The sequence below is a fragment of the Gymnogyps californianus genome, chromosome 3, assembly GCF_018139145.2.
Source record: "Gymnogyps californianus isolate 813 chromosome 3, ASM1813914v2, whole genome shotgun sequence".
Taxonomy (NCBI): Eukaryota; Metazoa; Chordata; class Aves; order Accipitriformes; family Cathartidae; genus Gymnogyps; species Gymnogyps californianus.
This window is the reverse complement of record NC_059473.1, coordinates 92,646,503-92,673,661: the sequence shown is the minus strand read 5'-3', so window position 1 is coordinate 92,673,661 and position 27,159 is coordinate 92,646,503. Positions and strand designations below refer to the sequence as shown.

The following is a 27,159-nucleotide window of genomic DNA, read 5'->3' as shown; positions in this document are numbered from 1 at the left end:
TTTGAAAAACTGATTATGGAACATAGGTTTTATATAATTGTATCTGATTTTAAGATGGTATTTCTGAGTGATTTTTCATTCCTCTCAAATATCCTGTACGATAAACAGTTTTCCCATAGCCAGTATTGAAATTTTATTACCTACTCACATCAGTAATTTGTTTTTATACCTGTGAATTATGCAGAATCTTATCTGGAAGTATAAATAAAAGAGTAGTTGAAAATTGATTTAAACTGGAGATCCTGCCTTTTTTGCTTACCCATCCTCTGATACCATTTCAGGCAACTTCTCACTCCTTCGAAACAGCTGTATATTTTAAGCTGCCCACATATTTACTTTTGGTAACACTTGGGTTTTTTTGTCTTAATAGCATTGTAAGCTTTGAGCATTTTGAAATACTTTGTGTATTTTGCTTTTCTGATACATTTTTACTTTGTATAACGAAATACTGATAGAAGGGAATCTTTAGAAAACAAATGATTTGACAGTAAATTGTCCTTTTCTTTGTAAATTCCCTTTACCCTTAGCAGAACATTTCAAAGATTAGCAGCTTTAGTTCATAGAATTGTTCCAGCATAAAGCTTTGTATGTCCCCAATATTTTGAGTATACTATGCAATAAGTATGTATTCTGGCAATTTTTAAAAGATGTTATTCGCTATGGTATACTGATATTTACTAGCAATGCTTGTAACTTACTGCATTTCTGTGTGGAGAAAGCTGTAAATCTGAAGCAAGCGTCTGGATACATCTCATGCTTGTTGTTGAGGCGCTAGCATGTTAGTGTCTGACCTTATCACAGCTTTTTGCCCTCTTAATGGCAGACACACAATAAGTTTGTTTTGGACTGGCCCAAAAATAACATTCCAGCACTTAAAGGATTGGCTGTATTCTTGTCTTACCCCATGAGACCTGTGCTGATGTTGTTGGTCAATACTGGATGTCTGCTTGGAATATCTTGCGTCAGTCAGATGAACACAAAATACATGGCTAATGACCTCCTACCAAAGCAATTTTCAGAATAGGTAGATTATTTTAAAAGAAGTGTGTTGTTTAGCTTATTTGGGGAATTAGGCTGTGTCATAATGGTAAGGTGTCAAGTAATGAACACAAAAAGAGTGAAGAACTTTTGTAAACGGAAGAAGATTTGGAAAAATTAATGGTCACCCAACACAATATATACATTTTTAAATGCTGCTAAAGTTGATACTCGGCATGGAACTAGAGTTACGGAAGTTCAAAATGGCAATTGACAAGTGTCTTACCCCAAAGTAAATGCCTGCAGATAATCTTCAGTCCGCTTGGAAAAGTAAAAGTAACATTTTTGATGATTTACAAGATTTGATCTACTTAAGATAGCAATCAAGATGATAGTGACTTGAGACTTTTCTTGCTTTGTACTTGGAGATCACACAGAAGGAGAGGAACCTTTATGTAGAACAATAGGAAAAAAAGACCAGTTGGTCAGTTGAACACACTGAAACCTGTGTAGACCATCATAGAATAAACGATGGAAATGAATGTATCTTATGTAGCAGAAGACATGAAAGGATGGAAGATTTATGCAAACATGGCAAAAGTAATATATTAATTAAATTGATTTCTGAAATTAACATGTTATAAGATACTTTCTAGTTTTACAGATGATTGTTCTTTAAGTGTCTTGGGTAATTTATATTTACTTCCTTTTTAATATCTGGATAAATGTTTTTGAAATATGTCTCAATATGCCCCACAGTGGTTTTGTAAACTGATGGGCCCAGTGTTCTCTTGGCTGTCCTACTGTTTTTTTAATAGTCCAGACTTGGGCCTTTCACTGAGATTTGTTCAATAATAGCCTTATCAAAAAACTGAATACAAATAAATGGGTCTGTCTAATTTATTTGCACTATGGTATCCTAACTAACATTTTCTTTCAAAAAGTTTTAATTTCTTTTTCCTTTTATTTAGGGGGATAAACTGCTTGTTTCCTTGTATTCCTGACTGGAAAAGCAACGGGGGTTTTTTTGTTGGTTTTTTTGTTGTTTTTTTTTTTTAAATTTCTGTTTACTTTTTTCCTTTTTATTCCATTCTCAAAAAAACACCCATATTTATATAGATGTTTTATGCTTCTTTTGTGACCCTGTTAGTAAGACACTATGGCCTTTAAATTGATAAAGAACTTTTGGTGTAGAGCATCAGTTCTTCATTTTTAGCAGTTTTAGTTAAGATTATTTTTAACGGGATAACATTGTGCATGAGTTGAATAATACCACTACTTCTCTTGTGCCTCTGATATCAGGGCTTTTTTTAATGTGCTGCCTACCACCATGTAATTTAAAATAAAGAATGTACACAGTGCACTGTGAGGGGAAATATGTCAGCCTCCTGTTTTTATATGTAAGAGTTTTCAGAAAGAAATTCCAATCACATTTGAAACGTTACTGGATCAGTTGGTAGTTGATAGAAATACGCTTGCAGCTCATTGGAGTGTAACTTCAATGATCAACAGAGGTTTAAAGTTTGGGTTGCTTGTAGATAGTAAAAACATGGTCTGTTAAACTGAGGTATCTAACTAGCTATTGCACAGTTCTTAATGTTTTAAAACATTAAATGAATGGTAAATGATTAGAGATAAGTAAACAGAGTATTTTTTTTTCTTGTTCAGTGCCTAAATTGGAATGCGTAATTATGAACTCTCTTTTGGAAAGAACTCTGTTTACCTAAATTACTTCTATTTTTTTTTTTCTTAATTTTAGTAAAGACTTAACTTTCATTTGTTATAAAATTTCAATTAAAGTATTGAAAAGTTAGAAATTATAGTTCTGATGTGAAAATCTCTCTATCTGGTTCCTTGGTTAAAAGTGACAAAGTGTGGAGGCATAGCCTCCTCCCAGCAAGACCACTGAGGTTTCATTTCAGTAGTGTTAAAATGTTATTGTCTTGTATGTGGGAGTGTGGTACAGTGGTTGGGTTTTTTTCCCTCTCTGTATAAATTGCATCTTTTAAGCAGGCAACTGTAAGCATGTGATACATGAGCAAATAGACGTTACTCAGATGCTGTGCATTCTGCTGTCTGAATAAACAGCCTTTCTGATACTGATGCATATACTTCGCATTCCTTAAAATCTAAAAATATTGGTTCTTTAAAAACATCCAATTCCCAAATATTTTTCTAGTCATGTCATCTTAGTTGCATCATAAGAGTTATTGTTCAGTTTGATTTAGGGATTTTTTCAGTGTTTTGTTCGTTTGCAGTCTGTTACCTTCTCTCTCACCCACCCAAACATCCTTTGTTAAAATGGTTACAGTATTGTGGCATCTTGAAGCCCTAAAAGTATAGCCACTGTACAAGGGCATTTTGAAAATCGTCATGATTTTTGTACGAGCTGGAGTTGAAGAAGGAAAACGTATCTAGAGGTGAAATGATCTGGCTAGGTCAACACAGTAGGTGAATGCCAGAGCTGCAGGTACCACAGGCTGCTATTCATATCTGTGCTGCAGGGTTTTATTTATTCTTTAGGATCTGGAAAATTTCTGAAATCATTAAACTCTTTGTCTTCTGATGAAGGATTGAGAAAGCTCAGTGAGCCTCCCTTGAAAGAATAATCTATCCTGAAAGAGAGTTTAAAAAAAAAAAAATTTTACAGTATTTTAAAATTTTAATATCCATGGATAGTCTGTACAGAAGTACAACTATACTCTTTTGTCTTTGTGACACTTTCTATTGGAAATTAGTGATGATCCACTGCACTATTTGTTTTACCATTACACACCTAGGATTGTTGTTGTCTGTAATGAAAGGAAAATACAACAGTGCCACTGGCCAAGTGTGGCATATATCAAAGCCAACTGTGTGCACAATTTTATCTCCTGAAGTTTCAGGGTCTGCAATTCTCACCCTATGAGTCAAGAACTTTTTTCTTTTATTTTATTTGATGTAGGGGTATCTGTATTGCATAACGTGGAGGAATAAATTGTAACATGAAGGGAAATCTTGTGCATGGAAGAAGTTTTTAGGAAACGGGGGGGAGGAGAGTAGCTCTTTATATATAAGGTAACCACTCAGTAAAGTCACTATGTATATTGCAGTCAACATGTCATACCTGCAGCTAAGAAAAGTTTCCACCTTCACCCCCATCATTGTTTCTCTTGTGTAGCTGTTCCCTTGGAACTCCTGGCATAAATGCTTGTATTTTTAAGTAATTTCTGCCTGAATAATCTTAATTAAAACCCCCAAAAGCACGTAATTGCAAGTTGGTTAAAAGTTGTATTATTTTGTTGTGGCCAAGAGAGGAGTAACCTTATCAGGGTTGATAAGAAGGGATTATCTGCAGGTTGCTTCTCCTGGAAGCAAGAATGTGTTAGCCTAATCTAGCTGCTATCAGTATAAAATGTATGATTGGGGTTTTAGTTTAAATACTTAAGATTATTTGAGGATAATTGCCTATTACTGAAAAGAGTACGTTTTCACAGTATCATGAGGTGGGTTTCTTTTTTTATATCTTCTTCCCCATTATAATAGTTGAACATTACAGACATAGAAGTACTAAAGAAACACATTTTAATGAGGAGTTGAGCCAAACTGAATACGCTGTTTTTAGGAAGACATATTTTGGCAGTAATTGCTATGGGATAAAATTTAGTTATATGTAAGTTCTTCTCCTAAAGCACTGAAGTTTGTAGTTTTAAACCACATACTTGAACATTGATAGGCATGAACAAACTAAGATTATGTTTTATAGATTAATTTAGTATTTGACTCAGTTTATGCATAGGGTTGTATAGAATCTTTCATGATGTCAGTAACATTGCCGTAACTATTGAAGGTTCAATAGTATTCTCTATTTTGAATTAATAACATCCTTTTAATTTTGCTTTTTGTGAAATAATTTGATGTACACTAAGTTCAGGATCACATAATACATCTGGATCACTATGTTGCCCACTTTATGTTCCTGTTGTTTTAGGCATATATATACAAATGTGATGCATTTAAATTTAAAGAAGGAAGGAAAAAAAAGCCCTTTGTGTGTTTAAAATGTTTGCTGGTTCTCTGTTGCATTACAATGTGTCTGCTTTTCTCTCCCACACCTATGTAGTGAGGCAAATCTGCTCAGCATAGATGACAGTGATGGGCCTTTCAGTCCCAATGAAGAAAGAAAGGTAAGTACTCTGTTTATCTCATGGTGAAAATGTATCTGTAAAGCTTGCTAGGTTCTTAAACAATGTTGCATAGTCATCTGTGCGGTATTACAAAATGAAAGTTTATGTGTTGATTTAGCAGCGTATGCTCAAGCTGTTTATCTGCCGACCCTTAATGTTTTTGTTCCTCTTACTCCTATAGATCTTGTTGGTTTGTACAGTATTCTGAAAATATAAGCATGAATAACTAGTTTTAAGTTTAGACATTTATCATTAATGGGATTATATTTTTAAATTAAAAATATTAGTCATTATATCCCATGATTGTTTACTGTCAGTCATTATATCCCATGATTGTTTACTGTCAGATTCCCAATTTTATATGCATATATATGTGTGTGTGTGTTTATAAAAGGATAAGATACATAGGCAAACCCCATGCTTTTTGTGGTTTTTTTATGTATACTGAAATAGCTTACAACTGCAAGATGCTTCATAATACTTTGAAGATATTCATATTTTGTTTAGTAAGGAATCCTAGTGAGTAAGGGTGTAGACGGGTATATTTTACATGAAATTTGGTACAAAAGCAGTCTGAAAATGAAGCCAAAGTAATATTTATATAAATATTTTGTCATTTGTTTTTTCCTTTTAACTTTTATACAAGTATTTTAATATATGTCAATTCTGTTGTTACAGTCACTTCGTTGTCGGCCTGGAGCTGTCGGCACCAGTGGTGATTCCATAAAAACATACGCAAGGCGAGGCAAAGCTGGAAGCTGGAGGCTTTTTAAAGGGAACTCTATTGGCCTCAACATGATGGGAAATAGCAAGAAACTGAGGTACTACATTTAGCTTTATGCTTACTTACCTACTTGGTCATTAATATAAATCAATGCTAAATGAACAGAACTTGTAGTACATTTGCACTGTCTGCTGTGCATTTTAAGAAGCTACGCTGTTCTGTGCTTCTGAGCAAAGATAGAAAACTAGATGGTTAACGTCTTTCCTCTTCCAAAATGTTAAATAGCACATTAGTAAAATACCAGAAGATTATTAAAATATAGTTAGAGCATTCACTGGCGTACTTGTCAGTGCCTTACCAATGTTGTCTGCATATGGTATTGTTTCTTCTATACAGTGCTAGCAGGTAGAAGAATGTTTCTAACATCCCCATCAAGAATTCCTTCTTTCCATGACTGTGAATTGCCAAGGTTAACTCAGGATGCATTTTCTGTTTTCCTTATTGCAAGATATCATTTGATTTAGGAGTCACGGACTATTCCTGTAAAGGATTCAGCAAATATCCATACTCCTACATGATAGCTTGAGATTGTCACTTGCATTTAGAGCTGACAGGAACAGTGTTTAAGCATTCAGTGCTGTACTTGCTTGTTACTACTGTCCCTAGCTTGTAACAGACTGATCTCTTTATTTAGTATATAATAAAAAGTGATACATTCATGTATCTTTCTCTGAGTGTTTCATATTGCTAAAGTGCCCTTCAGTTTGGTTACCTTTGCAGGAAGGAAAAGTTCATAAGGTAGCTAGCTATAGTTGGGCCAGTCATCAAATATCTAACCCATGCGTAGCTGTATGAGGGATGTCCTTGTCTTCATTCTTGCATGCTGATCCGTAGAGCATTGTTGGTTAGTGGGACCGTCTTATCACAGAGTCGCTTGAGAAAAATCTTTGGTGATATGTGTTTTCTTCTGCAGTTCTGATCTTTGAGCCTAATGTACAGGGAACAAATCCAGAATTTCCAGTCTGGACTAGTGGTCCATCAGTTTGATAGAGAAGAATGAATCAAGAATTGTACATACTTCAGTCAAAATAAGGACTCTTCTTGCCTTTGTGTTGTAATTGTAACCTATTCCCACATATTAATCTATCATGTTGAATTTCAAAACCTAGATGACCATTCACCCAGTATCTTAACCAAATGTGATACATACCGCTCTAATTCAGTTTTTCTGTAGCTTATGGGTGGTCTTAAATTCATGCATACTCTTAAATAAAAAACCCAAACAACAAACCCAAAACAAAACTAACCCCCACAGATCCTGAATTTTCTGATAAAAGAAGGCCAGTTATGAACATTTTCTTGTTAGGGACTACTACTGTAAGGACCACATAAACAACAGTTTGGCTTATTAGGTGAATGAAGGATATTCTTATCCTGCATTGTTTTTTCAGTGGCTTAGTTTTAACAAAGAACAGTGAAACTTTGACTGATGAGTAAAATTCTGCACTTGTAATAGTTCAAATTACTGTTATTATAACCAACATGCCATTGTATAGGAGATTGTGTGGGTATATGTAATGTATGTTTGGAACAGTAACTACAGGATATTAAGTATTGTATGCTAGGTTGTTTTGAATAAGCTTAAGTGTCTTTAATGCTTTATTTTATTTACATTTTATTAAGTTTTCAATAATGAACTTGTCTGAAGTCATGATTTCTAGCTAAATGTTATATTAATGAAGACAAAAAAAGGCATGTAGACTTATATAAAAGCATTCACCTCTCCCATCCCATCACTGTTTAAAAATTCACTTCTGCCCATAGAGTTTTGTTGTATAGGGTTTGTTCATATAAACTTAAAACAAAATCACTGCCTTCCCAATGTCCAATGAAACATAAAAGCAACCATTGCATTCTCTCCACGGATGTTTCAGACCTGATCAGATCAGATCCACAGATCAGACATGATCAGACATTTACAAAAAAGATTTCACTGAGCTTTTTGGTGAGAGTGCACCTACATTTTCCCTCCCTTCCTTTGATGGGAATACAGACAATGTCTTGGTTTTTGAGATAGACTAGTACGATGTTATGTGGAACTTAAAAGTTTTTTTTAAATAAAATAGATTTAATAATGGCAAGTTTTTTTGTTACAGGTTAAAAGTTGTGCCATTGCACAGAGCTCTGTTATTTTTCAACACATTCAAGCACTTCCTTGGCAGCTCTTGCTAACTCTGAACATGGGTACTTCCTTCCATCCCTTTTTTAAATTCTTCTTACATTTATACAAATTAGCACAGTACTTCATTATCCTTGATTTATGCTATGGAAATGTTTTGTGTTTCAGTCTTTAATATTTAGTACACACAACAAATTTATAAGATTATATCCAGATTTCTGCATTGCTTCTCTTCAAATTGGCCACTTCTTATGAAACTTCAGCAGTTATTTAGCTTAAAAACAAAAAAAACCTCAAAACAAGAGTAGTGAAGACACCCATGCATGTACATTATATTTGTTTGTTTTGAGTACACCTAACCATTTAAAATAAGATTCCTCTAATCTTCTGGAAACTAGAATTTTCTTCTGTCTGGCTGTGGGATTTGTAGTGAAATCCAACCTTACTGTGTAATTTTTCTCCCTTTTCTATTAAAGCAGTCATACTTGACTGTGTACATGTGTGTTTTTCTTAAGTTCCAGAAAGGTATGTGGGTTTTATTTTGTTTTTAAGGTAAATAATTGCTGAGGTTTTTTTGGATAGTCTAAGCATTTAGTTCAGACATTCTGTTACTTGGATTGGGACTGCCTTCTATTGAGAAATACTACCTTACAAACCTAAGACCTAGTATGATTTATAAAATTCAACTAAAAAAAGGAAAGTCTGTTGCATGTATGTTACTTTACTTAAAGGTCACATCATCTACTTTGAAAGCAGGCATCCACCTTCTGTCTAGTACTGAGCTGCATGCTGAATTTAAATGAAAAATATAAGCATCTGCCTTCTTCTTACTAAACTGTCATTAATGAAGGAATTTTGTTGGGAATAATGGATGTGTGTAGGCCACTGTGACTGCTGTAAATGCTTGATGTTTGATTAAAACTCATACTACCGACGTTATTTAACTCATTTTCAGATTTTGGTCACTAAGTCTGCTTGGAAATGTGATTATGCTGTAAGTGATTATCTTGATTTAATACCTTAATTGTGATAGCGTTATATCTTATGTATCACAACAAAATCCCCAAATCCATAAAGGTTTGTGATCCAGTCACTGTAGTGAAGATTGATGGTGCGTTCACTTTGACAAGCAGCATGGAAGGTGCTTAGTAGTTACACTTTCAATATTTGGACTCTTCAACTAGACAAAATTCTGAAGGTTGATCATACAGTTAAGCTGCTAGATTAAGTGCAAGAAGATCAGATAACTTGAGATTCTTGAGCTATTCATGGTGATTTTTGTCACAAAGTTGAAGTCTCTTTTTCCACCTTGTCTGCAGAATAGGGATTAAAAACTCTTCAGATCAGTGGGGCTTGACTCAAATTAGTATTGTTGTAGTACAATATTCCCTAAAATTCAGGGAATGAGTGATGGGAAGAAGGGATATGCAAGGACAGAGAGAAGAAATTTTCCTTGTACATCTTCACTTGCAGGTACAAAAATTTTAAACCAACCCAAAAGTTATCATCTGTTAACTGGTTAAGCAAATCCAGTATCAAACTCTAACTTAACCCTAATAATTTTGTTGTTTGGGGTTTTTTTAGTCATGAGGTCTTACTTTAAATTGCTTTTATCTTTGCTGGTTTTCAATAACTTGTATCAAAATTTCTCACATTATCAAGTGCCTTTTAGATTTTTTTTTTTTTGTAATATTTTGTAAAAAAAAGTTATGTGATGAACAGAATTAATGTAGTCTGTAGTTGTGTCCTGTGTTCCTGAAATGTCATGCTTCCATTACTTCTAGATCCATCCCTTTGCCCAGTGCAAGATTCCTCTGTGCTTTGCCTTTTGAATCTGTGGTGTTAAGAAGTTCCTATGATCAGTTGGTAGAATGTGATAGTGTAACCTGGTTTCCATCAGAGTCTAGACTTTAAATGATTCTGTGGTTTCTCAGATCATGTCAAGGAGACATATATCGTTAATATATTGTAAGTTCTTTGAGACTTCTAGAACATCTGTTCTTTCAGGGAACTTTCTGACCATTACATCATCCTGGTTTTAGTGTTGTATGTTAATTTTCTTGAAACTGTGCTGAAACTTGCAAACCCAGATTTCAGTTCGGATGTGCTCGTTTTGCAACTTGCTAGGACTTTATGATTAAATTTTCTGGTGATTCTGTCCGCACTGAGTATGTTCTATTCAAAGAACAGGATTATAGAGCAGATTGTATTTTACAGCTGTCCTACTTGGAAGCATATCTGACGCCATATGAACCATTTAAGTGTGCCATCTAGAACAGCCTGCTTTGACTCAAATCTGGTCACCCAGCAGGCTGCGATATTCTCTTCCAGCACGTACTGGAGTTTCTCACTACTTGAGTGTGAGGCAGAAAGCAGAAGCACTGCTTAACAGTTTTTTGTGCTGCAGAGGCACAAGACTTCAAGTTTCCCAATAGTTTGGCAAAGCTCAGATTCAACAAATAAAATGATAAAACATGAGATTAGGTGTGTTTATAGGCTTGCTTGCTTGTTTAAACTCCTTAAGTCTTAAGCATTTGAGAAGGCATTCCTGCACTCTGCTTGTGTTTTCCAGTATCTCTTTCAAAGACATTAAACTGGAAGCCAGATAGGATTTGAGACACCCTAAAGTATTTAGGGCAAGTAGCTGTCAGCTTTTTATTTCTCGGGTGACAACATTAAACAGAAGGTTGACTGTAAATTAGTCTGGATGATGATTGACCAGCTGGAGTTGCATAGTCTTGATTTGGAAGCATGTGGGATGAGTGTGTTTACTTTCAAGAGGTTGGTGTTTGAATGGGATGCTATTAGGTTAGTTTTGAGGAGTTGAACTGTTAATGCAGAACATTTATCATGTTTGTAAACTTCATATTCTAGAAAAGAGAGTTTTACCATTTGGTTGGTTTTGATAGGTCTTGTTCTGTTATGTTCATGGTTATGTTATGATCAGTCAGATCATAGCAGTCATCTTATGATCAGTCAGAAATACTCTGAAAGCTTCTAATATTGACTTATGATACTCGATATAAGGCTCCCAAAAGGGTTCGTAGTGCTAAACTGAAAAGAAATTTAAAAAGCAAGCTAGCAGTTTGCTCACTTTCACCTTTTGGGGGAATGTAGAGGAAGGATTAGGAATTGCTTGTCAGCTTTTTGGGGAATTTTGGTACATCAGTTTTTTTCATTGTTCATGACAGGACAAATGTCAGGAGCAAAACTTCTGTTGAAAAATATTTCTGAGAAATGTTTTGAATCAATCAGAATGCTTTTTCACATCATTTTATTTAGTGCAATTAAAATTTCCAAGCAATTTTACAAGCAAAATTTAAGCATTGTATTTCCATAATTTGAAACAATTTGCATTATCAACATGCTGTTTGTTAAAAGTTGCATCTTTTTTAAACATTTCAAATGTAGTATTGTGTGTCCTGTCACAGAAGTGTGCAGGATAATTGTTAGGGTCTAACGATCTTCTGAAGGAGTACTATATTACTGATCTACCGTATCTTTATATCAGCTTTTACTAGAGAGGATAATGGTAAGTAATTTTTCTTTCCAGAATTACTTGGTTTACATAGTAATGAGATTAAAGTGTCAAAAGGCAACAAATGAAGAAACCAAAGAAATGCTAAAAGACATTGGTGAATATACTATCTCTGTGCAGAGTCCTGCTGAGATATTTGAACACCTGAGAATCCTTCTCTTTTCTTTTTGAGATGTGTTGTGTTGTTTCAGTTACCAGCCATCTTACATCCATAAATTTTCTGCGTTTATTTTCCCTTATGAGTAATGAGATGAGGGAAATTCCTGAATGTGCAGTTCAGTCTGTTCACGTTATGCCCTTTAAGTCATATTAAAGAAGTTAATATTATGCCTTAATAAAATGTATAGATGGAAGTATAAAACTAATTATAAATTGTTATAATTCATTAAAAAAGGCAGCGTCTTTTTGCAGTGATGGGGTTGAGTAAGGGAGAGACGGTTCACAGTATTTTGGATGGTGATAAAAAAACCTTTACTTTTTCTTCCAGGAAAAAAGAAATTGTATATATTCTTATTTGTCTGTTTTATTCTAGACTGAATGTTTTTATGCCTGTCAGAGGATCCTAACAAGTTGTATTATTGATTCAGAAATACTTCATTGATTGTTGGTTTTGTGTGACTGTTATTGTAAAAGCAGGACACCACAATTTTTAGCTAAGACAATGTACAAATACACCAGAGTCTTTTCTTAAATGATTTTTCTGTATGTTTGCAGTGAAAATGCTCAGAATATGTCCTGTCCTGTAACTGTGGTACATGGTAGACGTTTTCACCATGCGCATGCACAGACAGCAGTAGTAAAAACAGCAGCCCAAAGGTAAGGCTACGTTTGTTTCTCCAGATGTTCCAGTTGAAAAAAGTCCTTTCTGGTTTTGTATGTAATGGTTTTCCTTATGCTATGAAGTGTTTTAAGGAAACATAAGTAATTACATGGTGTGTTCTTGATCATGAGCTTTGAACTTAATTACTAAAGTTTCATAAATAATGAAAGTTTCATGAAATAACATAAAGTTTCACTAATACACTATGGCACATATTCAGTAGGAGAGCACCTGCTAATGTAAATACATTTAGAAAATACTTTGAAATGGACAAACATAGTATGCAGTAGAAATTCACATAACTGACAACATGATCATCAAATACTAATTCACAGGAACTCCAGCTTGAATAAAATCCATCTAAAGATCGTTATAGATCTGTTGATCCTATGTAAATACAGCATAAAACATATAAACTGGGACATCTCACAGGAGCAAGGTTTTGCATTTATATAAATAATTGTTAGAATGGACAACTGGAAACTGGGGAATCTTACTCAGCTATGCTGAATTAAACTTCATTGTTTTGAAAACTTAAAACTACATCAGACTTCTATAAATTGCAGGGTTGTTTTTTCATTTTTTTTTACAGGCTTTTCACACCCAATGTGTGTCACAAACATATGAGCTAACCATTGCTTTAAGGAATGTTCTTTCAAAATTTGTCCATGCAGAGCTCTTTTTATCTATTTCATGGATTTCCACCAGCCCACGAGTGCTTCATCCCGTCAGCATTTAGTAGCCTCCTTCTTCTGCCCCCTTTTTTTCCTCTCTGTTTTTTAGTGTAGATTTTTTGGGGTGGTGGGATCATATGTAGGCATCATCCTCTTTTTCATCCCACTTCCTCACTTGCATTTGCTATCTTCAGAAAAACAAAGGCCATCTACTAATGTGAATGAATGGTGTGATCCAAACATGTATTAGGGTAATCTGGCATTGAAGAAACAGACTGAAAAATGGATTTTGCAGTCCTGTCCCTGAGGACCTACACCATTGTTGCCTCTTTCCATTTCAAACTGTACTGTCATCTGTAAATGGAAAATAGCATGGACGTTTCCTTCCCCTTAGTAATAGCGGATGCAGTAGTAGAGATCTCCCTTTTCTTTACGTTTCTTCCCATCATTGCAAGGCAGGGATGACTAAGGAGGATTGGCAGAACTTTTCCCATGAATTAAACTGAAAGACGAGGTTTATGTTGTCAGTGTGGTTTAGGCTGAACCAGCTGTGCTCTTTTCTTCTTACATGCGGTCCTTTTTAGAATATTTTTGTTCAGTGTTGCATTGAGGAAAGCATGGGGCATCTCTAAGCATTCATGCCCTTACCTTTCCAATTTTTTTTTTTTGTAATTCCAAGGGATAAAATCTTGATCTGCAGTGCTAATTAAAATGATTTGAAGTAAGCAAAATCATGCGAGACTGCTCTTTCTTGGATCTCTGAATGTTGACCTTAATATTAGCGTACTTGATTAAACTTTGTTGTAAGATGGTTCTTTGAAACAGCCAGTCAACATGGATTCATCTTATCTAGTTAAGTGCCATAGGCTTCTTTAGCATGCAAGAGAGTCCGCTCCAGAGATTCTTAATATTGAGGGGATGTTAGACTTCCCTGCTTGCCTTTCTCACCTATCGGACTTGCTTCTTTATAAGCCTACAATGTAATGTGGGGAAAAAAAAAAAAAGCAGTGACTTCGTATGCGTGACATGTAGAAAGAAAACTAATGCATGATACAGGCAAGCTGAGTATTGCATGAAGTAATTGGATAGTAGTCGTCTTGAATGTTTCTAAATATGTTCTCTTTTAGGGTTGTTATTGTAGTTCATTTACATTAACAACAGACAATTAACTTGTACACTAAGAATATTTTAGGAGTTTCAAAGGCAGGAAATAGTCATAACAATTCCAAGCAATATTTTGCTACTGGAGGATGTCAGAACCAGCATGATCTAATTGACTGAGGGTGAGCTTTACAGAGGAACTGTGCAAAGGATTTTTAATTCCAGTATCTTTTGCCAGTTGACTCAATTGACTACTCTTTAAAAGCTTCTAAATCTGTTTCTGAGTTAGAGGATTGAAAATTAATAAAACATGGCCTCCTGTCATACTTTTCTTTTTAATTAAAAAAAGAAAGGGGATCTCAAGGCTTCTTGATATGGAAAATGTAGGCTTATGAATGAGAAGACAATAGTTGTTAAAAAAAAAAACCAAACAAACTAAAATAGGACTATAAAATTGTTCATAATACAAAGTTCCAGTGCATATAAAGTGGGTAATTTTTTTTGGTCATATATTTTTAGTTGTTTGGGAAATTTTTTTATCTTTTTTTGCTAGTTTTTACTGACATTAGACAATACTTGAGTTTAAATTCCGATGGTGTCTCCTCAGAAAGGAGTATATGCAGAGAATACGGGTGGCAAACCAAGAATAAAATTCTAGGTATATATCAAGACAAAGAAAAGCTGGTAGCATGTAAATTGAGTTCTAAGGCATTGAGGTTTTTTTCCTATACTAATTTATAGGCAACACAAAGTTGTGTTCTTTTACATTGTTTGCATTTGTAGGATTGTTTTATGGTATGGTGATCAGTAACAACATGGGGAAAACAGTTTTAACTAACCTAACGTATTCTTAACTTTATAGTGGATTAATGAAAGGATAACCAAAAATAAAAACATGACTAAATTAGTTCTGAGCAGATTGAGTCTCTGGCACTGACGTTACAGATTCTGTTATTTATACTAGGTTCTTTGAGTGGGGATGGTGTCACATGGGGCAAGCTAATTATGAAACTCAGTTGTAATCTCTATCAAGTTGAATTTGGAGCTTGTGATGTGTACTGTATTTCTCATCTCTTTCTCCAACTTTTTTGCACATGCCTGTTAATTTAAATTCTGGCTGAGTACCTGTTTCACTTATATTTAAAATGTAAGTTTCCAGTACAACAAAATTGGGCATTTCAAAATATTATTGTGATAAATATTATTCATGTTTTTTTCCAGTGAAATCTGAGGATGAAATTAAAATTTGTTCACTTCTGATACAACAGATTTTCAGATACAGCTTAGTCTAGTGCTGTAGTTGGTTCAAACTATTTTGCTTTATTTAATGGATGCATAGTTCTGTCTTATGCTATTGACTGACTGTTCTCTAAGACTTGGCATTGGAATAGCATGTATGTACAGCACGTCTAATAAATCTTATGCATGAGCTGCATGAAGCAATTTGTAGGGACACTGCTCGTTATAATTCCTGGATCTGTGCAGGATTCTCATTTCTTAATCTTTCTGAGATGTAAAATTGAGAATTCTTTTAAATGCATTATATTAATATGGGATTTGGTGGACTTGGCACTGTTAGGTTTATGGTTGAACTCAATGATCTTAAAGGTCTTTTCCAACCTAAATGATTCTATGTTTCTATGATTTTTAAAACAAGCGAGGCATCTAATGTAATGACAGTGTACAGTATAAGGCATTCTGGAAATTTGTTTTCTGCCTTTACGTTTCCTTAGCATTAAAATTTACAATTCTTAACAGTGTAACTCTTTACAACACCTGTAAACAGTTAATCCAAGTTACCTATTAACTGTGCCAAGGATACAAAGACACTGGATATGGCTCCATAAGGACGTGGTTTGGATCTGACTGGATTTATAAACTCCTATGTGACCCACTCAAAACCAGTGTTTATTGTTTGTAGAGGCTAGCTCTAGTTGGAAGCAATTTTTCCCCACTTTCATGCAGCGTTGGCCGATTACCCCCACCCCAGTCTAAGTTGCGGTGGTCACATTCACTTTTGAATTCCTTTTACTCTCTTCCCAGAGCACTGTGGGGATTGAATGTGTTTTTGTAGTGCACTCTGTAGGATTTTCAGGATTACCGTCTTACCTCATTTACTTTCAATCCTGCCATTTCTCTGGGTAACAGAGAGTTAGTTTGCTCTATTCTTGTGAGTGTTCTGTTTGTGAAAAGGAAAGGAGAATGAGTTTATATTACTCTGTAATATCATTACTCTGTTAATTTGAGTGAAGTAAAACAGGAAACAGTTTGAATTTGTTCTGTTTTAGAATAATGTTGGTGTAATGCATATATGACAGAAGTTTGTTAGGCTTCTGATATTTGGGAGGAACAGCCACATAGATTAAAAGCTTACTGCATTCCATATTGCAAGTTTTGAAAAGGCAGGAGAGATAAAGATACTGTTTTCAAGTTGTCTTTGTGCTGTGCTTAGTTAGATCTATTTTTATATTAGTCTTGGTATACAAAGGACCTGAGTTGTGAGTACCAGCTACATTCACTGATGTTAAAGGAGACGCTTCTGAAACTAGTGGCCCTAATTCTTAAATATTTTTGGAGATTCTTTTTAGCCAAAACCTCAGGAGGAGGCTGGTTGCTTCTGTTTATCCTTCTCTATCCAGTAGCTGATTGCATGTGGTCTCCTAAATATTTAAGTAGTGCTTTCTGAATTTTTTTTCCTGAATTTAAACACGTAAATATTTTTTGAATAGTTGGAAACAAGTTGTTACGTAAATTTGTTTTATCTTCTTTTGCATGGCCATCAGGGATTGGAAATGAGGCTTGATCTTACTTCATGTATTAGAATTCTGTCATGTCAGGTTCTACATTGTAGTGAATTAAGTGCGACAACCAAGTTGAGTTCAGAATTAATCAAATTTTACACATTGAAGAAGAGGCAAGACAATGTAGTATTTAGACCACTGGCATTGCTGTCTGTGAAGTAACATTTATGCGTTTATAATTACTGTTACAAAAATACTGTGAAAAATAATGATGCTCATTTGAAAACTAGTCCAGTGAGTGCAAGAGACAATGAAACAGTTACAGTTTATTTTTAATAACTTTTTAATTTAGTGATGTGCAACACATGTGGGGCTTTGCATCTTATGTTTTTTTTTCTTTTTTCATATTTTAAGCAATCTGGACCGAAAGGAAAGGTAAGCTTACTGTTGATGAAATGAGCATGGCAATGAGCATTAAGAAAATTAACTGAGTGCTTTATCAATGCTAGTTAAAGAATATTCAATCCAGTCAATCATATCTGCTCATGTGTGAGGGGGTTGGTTGTTTTTGTTCTGGTTTTGTGGTTCACTTACTCCCTTTTACCAAAAAAGGACCTTTACATTCATCTCTAAATAATGCCATGTTAATGTGAACTTTGGGTACATTTCCACTGGAAATTTATCTATTTATATATCCAATGTGAAAATAGATAAATTTTAACTTTCTCTGGAATTTAAGAATTCACCGCTAATTCTTTTTGTAGAGGAGAAAACTTTGTGTAATATAATGGTTCTGAAGCATATCTTAGTACGGTGTTTAACAGCTTTCACTGTGTCATCTCAGCTTGGTTTGAATAGCATTAAAGGTTTTTATTGCATTACTGTGTACATTCTGTTCATGAAGTGTATATGTTAAAGCAATTAACTGAAAATGTATGGCAAAACCAGGCACACTGGTTTTTCATTGCTCATTTCAGGCTCATTTCTCACTCGTTTTGCATCTGTTTTACTGCTGTTAATACTTTGTTAGCAATATGAAATACCATACATTGTTTTTTTTCCTATATAGCTTAAATTTATATGTTAGTGGAAATGTTTTGTTGATAGTAATGAATTCACTGAGTTTTTGTAAATATCCTGTCTATGTAGGTGTTTTTAGGCAGTGTATGCTTGATATCAGGTTGAATTGTTTAAACAGTGTATATAATGTTTAACCAATAATGATACAAATAACACAGAAATCTAGTGTAGATCTGTTCTTTATGAATTCAGGATTTTCTAGATGTATTTCAAATTCAGTAGTAAAATCAAGCCTTTCTGTTTTACTGCCTTTTGTTATTTCTTAAATATGAAAGAGATACTCATCAGTTAGTTTTGGCCCTCTAAGAAGAGATTTGATCATCTCTCGCTGCCTGGGCTTTGAGTTCATGTATTTTTTCCTGTTTTTCTTTTGCTGCATTTACGTTATTAGTTAACCATTCAGCTATTAATGTGTTTAATTTGTCACTGTATGTCACAGAAGACTAGGGTTGAGTTGCATGCTGGTGATCTTAATTTTCCCTTGGGGACACCTGCTGCTTCTTAATCCAGTACTACTGGATATGTTCTTTTTTCCTTCACTGCTTTTTGTTGCTATCCTGGCAGGTGAAGTTGATTTAGGCAGGAGCTGCTAAATTTAGTTTTAATCATTACCGTCACGATAAGTGCAGCAGCAACTCCTGACTTTCTGGGCCAAATGGGGCTACTGACCTGCGTACTAAAACCCCAACTCCCTGAGCTGCTGTTTCTCTCTTTCAGCCTTTGACTTTTGTACTCTGCTTTTCCTATAAGACACACTGAAGGTAAATCTCACCTCAGCAGCTTGGTGCTTCCTATCTTATCATGCTTTACTCTGTTTTTGTGTAATGATGTAGAAACCAACAGGCTGCCTGCAGTGGTATACCTCCAAATAGTAGTATACAGAAGCAGAGTGAGGAAAGGCTGAATAAGGCAGCCTCTCAAAGAGCCAGGCTGCATATTAAACACAGCTTTTGCGTGAGCCTACACCTCAACAAAGTTAAGAGTTGGTGCAGCCTTGCACATACATGGTATTTTTGATGTGGCTCATACCAGACTGTGGGTAGTTTTGAAAGCTCTGATCTAAGACAGCACTGTATCCTAAATTCCCAGATCCAGATGTTTCATTAGGCTTATTCCTTTCTGGCATAGACAGAAATTGTCATGCCTGTCCCCCCACCCCTCCCCCTTTTTTTTTTCTAGAGAAGAAATTTTATCTGAAAATTTCACTTTGGCTGACGGGTGTCACAGAGGTCTGTCTACCAGCCCAAGGTGAAGATACTAAGGTCCAATTCCATCAGCAAAGGAATATGGCAGTAATCTTGAATGTGTGCTGAAAATACTAAATCAGTGACAGCCATTCTGTCTGGGCAAAACATGTTTAGTCAAGAATGCTATACCATTTAGCTGTGAAGATGCGTCAAAAGTTCAGGACTCTCCACAGTCCAGACTACCTCAGTATTTTTGTCATGTCTGTTGCAGGAAGAGGCTGATCTTTCTTGGTATTGTAATTCATGTTTTGCTGTTTGATGCTTTACTACTTCTTGAGGTTGCTTTTATCAAATACTGGTCTACCTCCCTTGTACTTAAAGGTATTAAAATCAAATCTGCTTATAATGGATGAGATAAATGAGGTGTCTAAAATGATTTCATCTCTGACCATGGAGCCGTGTTCTTCAAAAAAAATCTATATCTCATAAATATTTTTAGGAAACCTAACAGGCAAAAAAAAATTGTGTATTTTTAATATTTGCTAGGATGGTAGGAACAACGATCAATATGGTATTTCACAGTTAGACACAGTATGTAGATAGTCTTGCATCTTTATCTGTTTAGCTGTTTGATCCCTCATTTATTCCTTTTGAAACAGGAGACTATTAGTTTAAGTTAGGATTTAACAGCAAGAAGACATTTGTTTTGAAATGCTGTACGTTTTTTAATCTCTTATAAGAATTTTTTTCTTTTCCAAGTAGTCCTTTTAAAGATAGATGTCATGTTCAATTTAAAAAAACCCTATAGTTTCCGTTCAGTTTCTGCCCTCACACGCAATTAAACTGCTCAGTGTACTAAGTACTTTACTGGAGAGGGTATCAATGGATCTGCAGCTGTTCAAATGGCAACAAACATTGCGCTGAGGGGCGAGCCTTCGTTTTGTCATCTGTAAAAACTTTGTGGCGGTGGGCTCTGCCTTTTTGTTTGTGTGTAGGTTTTTCAGGAAAGGAAACTGGTAGGAGATGCTTCAAGTTGTTGCCCTCTTGTGGGAGGGCTGTTACTGTCTCCAAGAAAGCATTTTTTTCAGATGAAATCTACAACTAAGTAGTGTTTAAAATTGTCTTCACTTTTGTTTCTAACTCAAAACAACTTCAAACCTGACTTTGAATTGCTAGCCAAGTTAAACTGTGTTGGGAAGCCTCAGGTGACTTCGAGCTGTTTTTCCTAACTTAGGTTTGCGTGTTACTGGTTCATTGTGAGCATACGAGTAAAAGTCTGATATTGTGGGAGAAGAAAGATACTCGTTTTATGCTAGCCCTTGTGTATTCTTGCAAGTGTTTGGCCCTTTAGTAAGTATCAGTATGACTCTATGCTGATAACACAAAATTCAGACAAGGGTAAATAATGCTACTGTATTCCAATTTATTGTCAAAAAATTATTTAGCAGTATATGGTAAGTGATGAATTTATCATCTTAAAAAGATAAATATATGTTGCATGTTAAAAATGTAATACAAACCTGTACAATTTTTAGAAGAAAAATCCTAACTTACAAATGTCCAGAGACCTTGAATTGTCAAACTAATTTTTAAAAGAAATTTTAGTATTCTAAATCTACCATATTGTTTTCATTGCTTTCAACTAAATGTCAAATAGTTTCAATATTGTTTCTCTTAAATATCAATTAAATGTTTTATATTTAAAATATTTTACAGAAAATTATTTTTCTAACAATGGTTATGTTCAAAACAAGACTTATTGTTATGAAATACTAATGGAAGATAATCATAACATGTCAAACAACAGCTCACTTATCCTTACTGCAAAGTTTATATTTTTCAAATTTCCTGTAATGATGTTACAGGGTTTTTTCTACCCTTTAGAATGTCATTATCATTGCTTTTGATAGTAACAGCTTCTCATTATGTAAAGATTAGTTTGAGTTCTGCCTTATATTTCCACCATTTCTGCCTTTAAAGTCATCCCTTCTGATTTGAATTTTAAAGAAAGTGTTCAAAAAAACCATACACTTAATTTATGAACAAATATTCATGTTGAGTTTTTGATTTTGGTTCAGTTTTTGTGTGTGCAGGCATTAAAAAAAACTTTTTTGGGGAATAGGATTGTTTCAGAAATACGTTTGACACAATCAGTGACAAATAAACTGCTTAATCTGTCGTCTGTGATGTGCTTGTTGGGCACTCATGGTAAAGTACCGTGATGTCTTTACATTCTGTGTTGTAATCCAGCCATGCTTGTTTCTCAATCCTTTCTGCCTGAGTTTTTCTTCATGCTGCAGCCCCTCAACACAATAAAAAGTGGTTTGTGTTTAGGTAAGAAGTATCCCAAAGGGCATTGTAGATTAATCTTGTTCCAAAGATGTTAGTTAATAATAAAATATGGGAAAACCCTGAGAAATATTACCTAGAGATGCAGAAAATTCAAAGGTTTTATAATTTGATGCATTAGGAAATGCTGTGCTGAAAGAAATAAAAACTTATGCCTAGTGCTGAAGTCTACTTCAGCCATAGCCAGATTTTTGTCAGGTGAGTCCTCAAAATTTAGCTGTTAGTTTGAGATGTTACTGCCTACAGCTGTTTTCTTTGTCCCCTTGCTGTTGATTAATGTCCTTGTAATCAGAGGTAGCGGATGGGATGAGTGTGACCCATTTGCACCCAGTGCACTGGCTTAAGTTGCCAATAAAAACAGTTTCTGCTGGAGTTGTTGGCAAGGCTTCCTGTGTTGCAGGTGCGTGCCATCTTCTGTTATAACAGGAACAGTATTCTACAGCTGCAGAGCAGGGCAAGACAGCTGAGAAAGAAACTGCCACAAACAGTAAATGAGATGCAGTGAGCTTCAGGAGTCTTAGTTTGGTAGTAGCACAATTTGACACACTTCTGTGTAAACTGAAAATATCTTTCAGGAGACTCAAAAAAATCTTACTGTAATGCTTTATATTGTATTAATTCACACAAAAAATATGTGATATGTATATTATGCAAATTATATCAACAAAAGTTTTGTTATCCACTAATTTGTCTGTGTTATTATATTTTTAAAACAAATATGTAGCAACTATGTCGTCTTCTGTGTTGTTCTTTTTATTTTCTGGCCATAACAATTTTTGACCTCAGATCTCTTTGCTCTGTTTTGCATCTTCTCTTCCTGTTTTTTAAGTTGTGGAACTTGTGGAATCTACTTTAATATTAAAATAATAGTTGTTTCTGGTTTTGGATTTTAAAAGTATCTATCTTGTACTTCATGAATGAGGAGGAGGAGATGCAGGCTTCAGTCTTTGAAGACTTGGGTCTGAAAGTGAGAGACTCCTGAATTGTTGATTACTATCGAAGGGGATTTAGATCAGAAACACTTCTAAGACCTTTACTGTAGCTGTTCCTAGCGTTCTGGTAATATTTTTTTAAGTGTATAAATAGCATGTGATAGGAGAAGTTATTTATTCGTAGCTTTCACATACCTTTCAGGTTTATTTTGTTCATGTATAATTGTGGCTACATTATAATAGTGTCTGTCAAAAGAACAACCATATATCTAATTCATTTTCCAGAAAAGAATACCCCCCTCAGCTTCAGAAAGTAGAAGCAGACCACATTAGGTTACCACGGTCTCAAGGAGTGGGTAAGTTGTGTTTAGAGTTCTCATTTCTTTTGAGCAGAATAATTTTTTTAATACCTGCTTTGGGTGGGTGTTGCCAAACTTTGTGTAACCTTTAGTATATCTATTTATATCCTTATATCATGTTATTCTAGACTTATACAAGTTTGTGCATGAAGGGAGGATTTTGCCCTTTTTGACAGATTTCTACAACCTGTTCAGTCATATTATAATTAATTTTAAATTAGGCTTCAGTTATTTTAAAAACAACTGAAATTAGGAAAATTTAGAATCATAGAGTTGTTGGAGATGGAACAGATCTCTGGAGATCATCTAGTCTGAGCCCAAGCCCCCAGCTTGTTCTTGAATTATTGATGAGGAACTTCTGTAGCACAGTTAGTATGTGCAAAATGTAACATGGTAAATAACACTTGGTATGAAGTATATTCATGCACTGAGGTAGTGAATAGAAAAGCCAGCATCAGCACTGCTCTGTACCTCAACTGAAATATGCTCTTACATCATTGGTTAGGGACAGTTGATGGAGATGCAATAGAGAAAATATAGTTTGCTTTGAGGTGTGGAAACTGAAATTGGAAAAGAAAAATCACTGTGTTTGGTTGAGCTTTGTCAGTACGGATACAGATACAGTCTGTAAACCTGCTGTTCAGCTGCTTAGCCATCTACATTGGCCAGTTATTCTGCTGTGCCTTTTTAGGTTAACGTTAAGTAGAATTTCATCAGTTCTATGCAAAAGTAAGTTAAAGTAGAAAAAATCAACCTATTATTGTTTCTTTTTTAAAAATGAGTCATTCTTTAGTTTTGAGATGTCTTCTAATAGTAGGATGTTTGTGAGACTATCAGTATGTATACTGAAAAAAGTGTTCATATCTATTTAAAAAAATACAGACTTAAAAAGGTTCCAGTATGGAGACTGCAATTAAACTAGGGAGTATAAATAGCACTTCTACATTAAACTGAATTAAGGCACTCTTATACAAAATACTGCGCTTCTTAAAGGAAAATCTCACTCTCTACATTGTTAATTTATGGGTTTCTTTGTTCCTATACTCTTCCAGTATTTAAAAGAATGCCCCAATATAAAACAGGATATGGCAGTATAGTTCACTGTACTGCTGAGTCTTGTGTTGAAGGAATAAATCCTAATTACACAGAACATTTCCAACTATTCTAAATGCATTCACCAGCAGTCCTTTCGTGAAAATTACCATCAGCATAATCTACCAGATCCCCTCCTGCTTTTGGTAGCAGACACTCCATTCTAGTTGTAGTGAAGTTAGTATAGATTTTCAAGTCCGAAGCCTCCTCCGAAGATATTAAGCTGCAAATTGTCACCAAGAGACAGTGAAATAGTATTTATAAACCAACATTTTCAAAGTTACTTTGGGGAATTTTTTCTTATTCATACAACAAATCACGAGACGCTTGAAGCAGTGTAGTTTGTTGGATGTTTAAAAAGGTGTTTATGTTTAGTTCAAGTTAGTGTATGTGAAGAAATAAGTTGAACATGATTTTAACAGCATATGACTAGACCTTTCTTGTTAACATTTTTGCATTTTTTCCCTCCTAGACAGTATAATGGAAAACACCGAAGAGTCAGAATCAGAATCAGAATCTGAAATTAAGAGAAAGGTGCAACAGAAACGTCACTGCAATTCATTTCAATCTGACTTGACTCTATCTTCTGCTACAAAAAAATGCTTAACTCAGTTAAAGGTGGGTTAGATTTTAAAAACATGTAAACTTATGTTTAACTTTAAAAGTTGATGCATATTTTAAAAACAGGCAGTTGTAAAATAAGTTAATGTTCTAAAAATACTTAGAGTTGGGAGAAAGATTTACATAATTAAATTTTTTAAAACGTTATAATGATAGAGATATTTAAGTATTAATATTGATACTAGCTATGAAATATTTATTTTCTGATTTGAACAAAGAGATGCTGCACTGGAAAGCAAAAGAACCTGTGTTGAAATTGATTGGCTGATTGATAAACCAGAAACTGATGATTTTGGTTTGCTGTCTATGAAATAGCGGAACAATATTTTACTCTGTGACAGAATTTTTTTTTTTTTTTTTTTTTTTAGTGTCATGATTTTCTGTGCTCATAACAATAAAGATAGAGCTACTGCAAAGATGCAAGTGCTTCTTACTAAGTTGCTCTCTTTCTCAGTGAAACTAGCACAGGTATCCAAATGGCATTCTCTGGTCTAGATGCAGCCAACTAGGATGTTTTGTCTGGAACTTTTCTGAATATCAGACTTAAGATATTTTGGAAATTCCTGTAAGGCTCTCTGTATTTCTTATCATCATCCCAGGGTACTATGGAAGATTCATAATGCCCACATACAGGTCACACTGTATGACTATCAAAGCAAAACTTCCTATAAGGAGATCTTGGTAAAAAAAAAAAAAAAAAGTAGATCTGTGATTATTAATAATCAGCTTGTGTTTGCTCCTGTGTGTTAGAAAGTAAGTCAGACTGTATTTCTTTGTTAGGATGAAACACTTGATACTACTCTTATGCATTTCCATTACATGTTTAGTTAATTAATATGGTGTTACATGGAAATTTTAATAGCTGAGTTTTTGATCTACATATGTCTATATAGATATGATCTATACAAGCTAAGTAATGAAGTAACAAATCAGTTAAAACAAAAGACGTGACAGTTCTGTGGGTTTTGTTTTAATAATTACATTGATAACTTTGTTTATGTTTGTTTAAAGAAGCAAAATATTCATTGCAGCCTGCCTTATGTCCTGTCAGGTAAGGGACAAAAGCAGAAAACAGTCTTCTAGATTGAATTGGTCATTGAAGAAAACAATTTAAAAATAAATGGAATCTTGTCACTGCCTTGATAAAGCAATTTTCAGTCTGAAGACCTAACAAATGTAATCTTTTAATACATAGAGTTTCTTCCTTACAAATTACATGAATTAGCATGAGAGGAAGGAGAGCAACCTCATCATTTGTGGCTGGATTGTGATCTGTGTAGGCCATTTGCAGTAACTCCTAGCTCTAACTAGAAGACTCTGTGTACATGTAGAAGCGAGGTGTGCTTACAGCATATTCCTCCCTATTGCAAAGCCATGGTACTGACTTCCAGAACTACTTCCTGCATTGTATACACGTGGAAAGTGAGGACTGGAGCTGCATGTAGAAGCATCAGCAGCTTCGTGTCCTTGAGCCAGATTGCGTATAGCTGACCACATTGCTAAAACAAGCTGTTCTCTGTTTCTCCAATAAAAAAGCAGCAGACTCGATTACATTGTTCGAGGGGTGTGATTTAATTTCCAAAGCCATCAGACAGATTGCACTTGTAAACAGTTTTTAATAATTACATCTGGTTCTTTTTCCCGTGCATATCTTAGAAATCTGTAAAGTTGAGAACACCAACAGTTGTGAATGGGGTTGGTTCAGTTGGTAACTGGAAACCAGTTACTTTTTCTCAGACTCAAGAGCTGAGTGCCTGTGGTAAAACTGTCAAGCAGTAGGCTTAAAAAAGGCGAAACCCCCGTATTTTTTTGCACGATGTATTATGAGATTTCAGAAAGGGATTGATAAAATTTGTGAGGCTACATCATCATTAAACAGGTTGATTTAAATTCAACCACTGATTCAGGAAATGTCTAAATTGGTAATTGCATCAAGTAAGGAGGATATGTCCTTACTCTAGTCCCTGTGCTCCCAACTATCTACCACTGGCCACTGTTGATAGTACAGCACAGGGCTAGACGAACCTTTACTCTAGTCCCATAGGATAGTTTTGATCCTGTAAGACTGTACAGTTTATGGATACACTTTCTGGACATAGAACAGATCTTGCTGCAACTGAATTCACTAGCACAACTCTTGGTTTTATTTTCTTTTTTAAATGGGTTAAGAGTTTTATCCTTTATTACAGTAAAGGGATTTAATACAATTATTTATGCATTTGTCATGAACCATATACATTTTCATGAACTACGAGTTGCTAAAGTGTGCAGATGATCGAGCGGAGGTTTATGGAACGTCTGAACAATTCAAAAGTGTTGGTTGTGGTTTTGTGCCAGAGGAATTACAGACATAAACAGCTGCTTGTCAGGCAAAGTGCAAGTGGTTTTCATCTTACTAGACTATAACAGGTTGCACTTTCTAATTGTTAAAAACGTACATAATTTTTAAAGAAAGGAGGATGTTCTGCTTCATATGTGCTTGCTCAAAAAAAGCTGAAAAATAACAAAAGCTTTGGATTCTGAAACTTTTAGAGATAGAGCAGAGTATTTGTATAGGGCATATAGTATTTGTATTTTGCAGATTTCAAAGTTTAAAAAAATGCTGTATTATACAAGTT

General features: G+C 34.7%; 1 protein-coding gene across 2 annotated transcripts in view; it reads left to right on the top strand.

The window, feature by feature from the left end:
* SENP6 (SUMO specific peptidase 6) overlaps positions 1-27,159 on the top strand; it is a 97,300-nt gene that overhangs the window by 34,080 nt on the left and 36,061 nt on the right. For both annotated transcript variants that reach the window (XM_050894102.1, XM_050894103.1), the window contains exons 3-7: positions 5,081-5,144; positions 5,823-5,965; positions 12,300-12,401; positions 22,755-22,825; positions 24,393-24,538. In XM_050894102.1, coding sequence (XP_050750059.1) covers positions 5,081-5,144; positions 5,823-5,965; positions 12,300-12,401; positions 22,755-22,825; positions 24,393-24,538 — 526 coding nt within the window. The remainder of the gene's footprint in view (positions 1-5,080; positions 5,145-5,822; positions 5,966-12,299; positions 12,402-22,754; positions 22,826-24,392; positions 24,539-27,159) is intronic.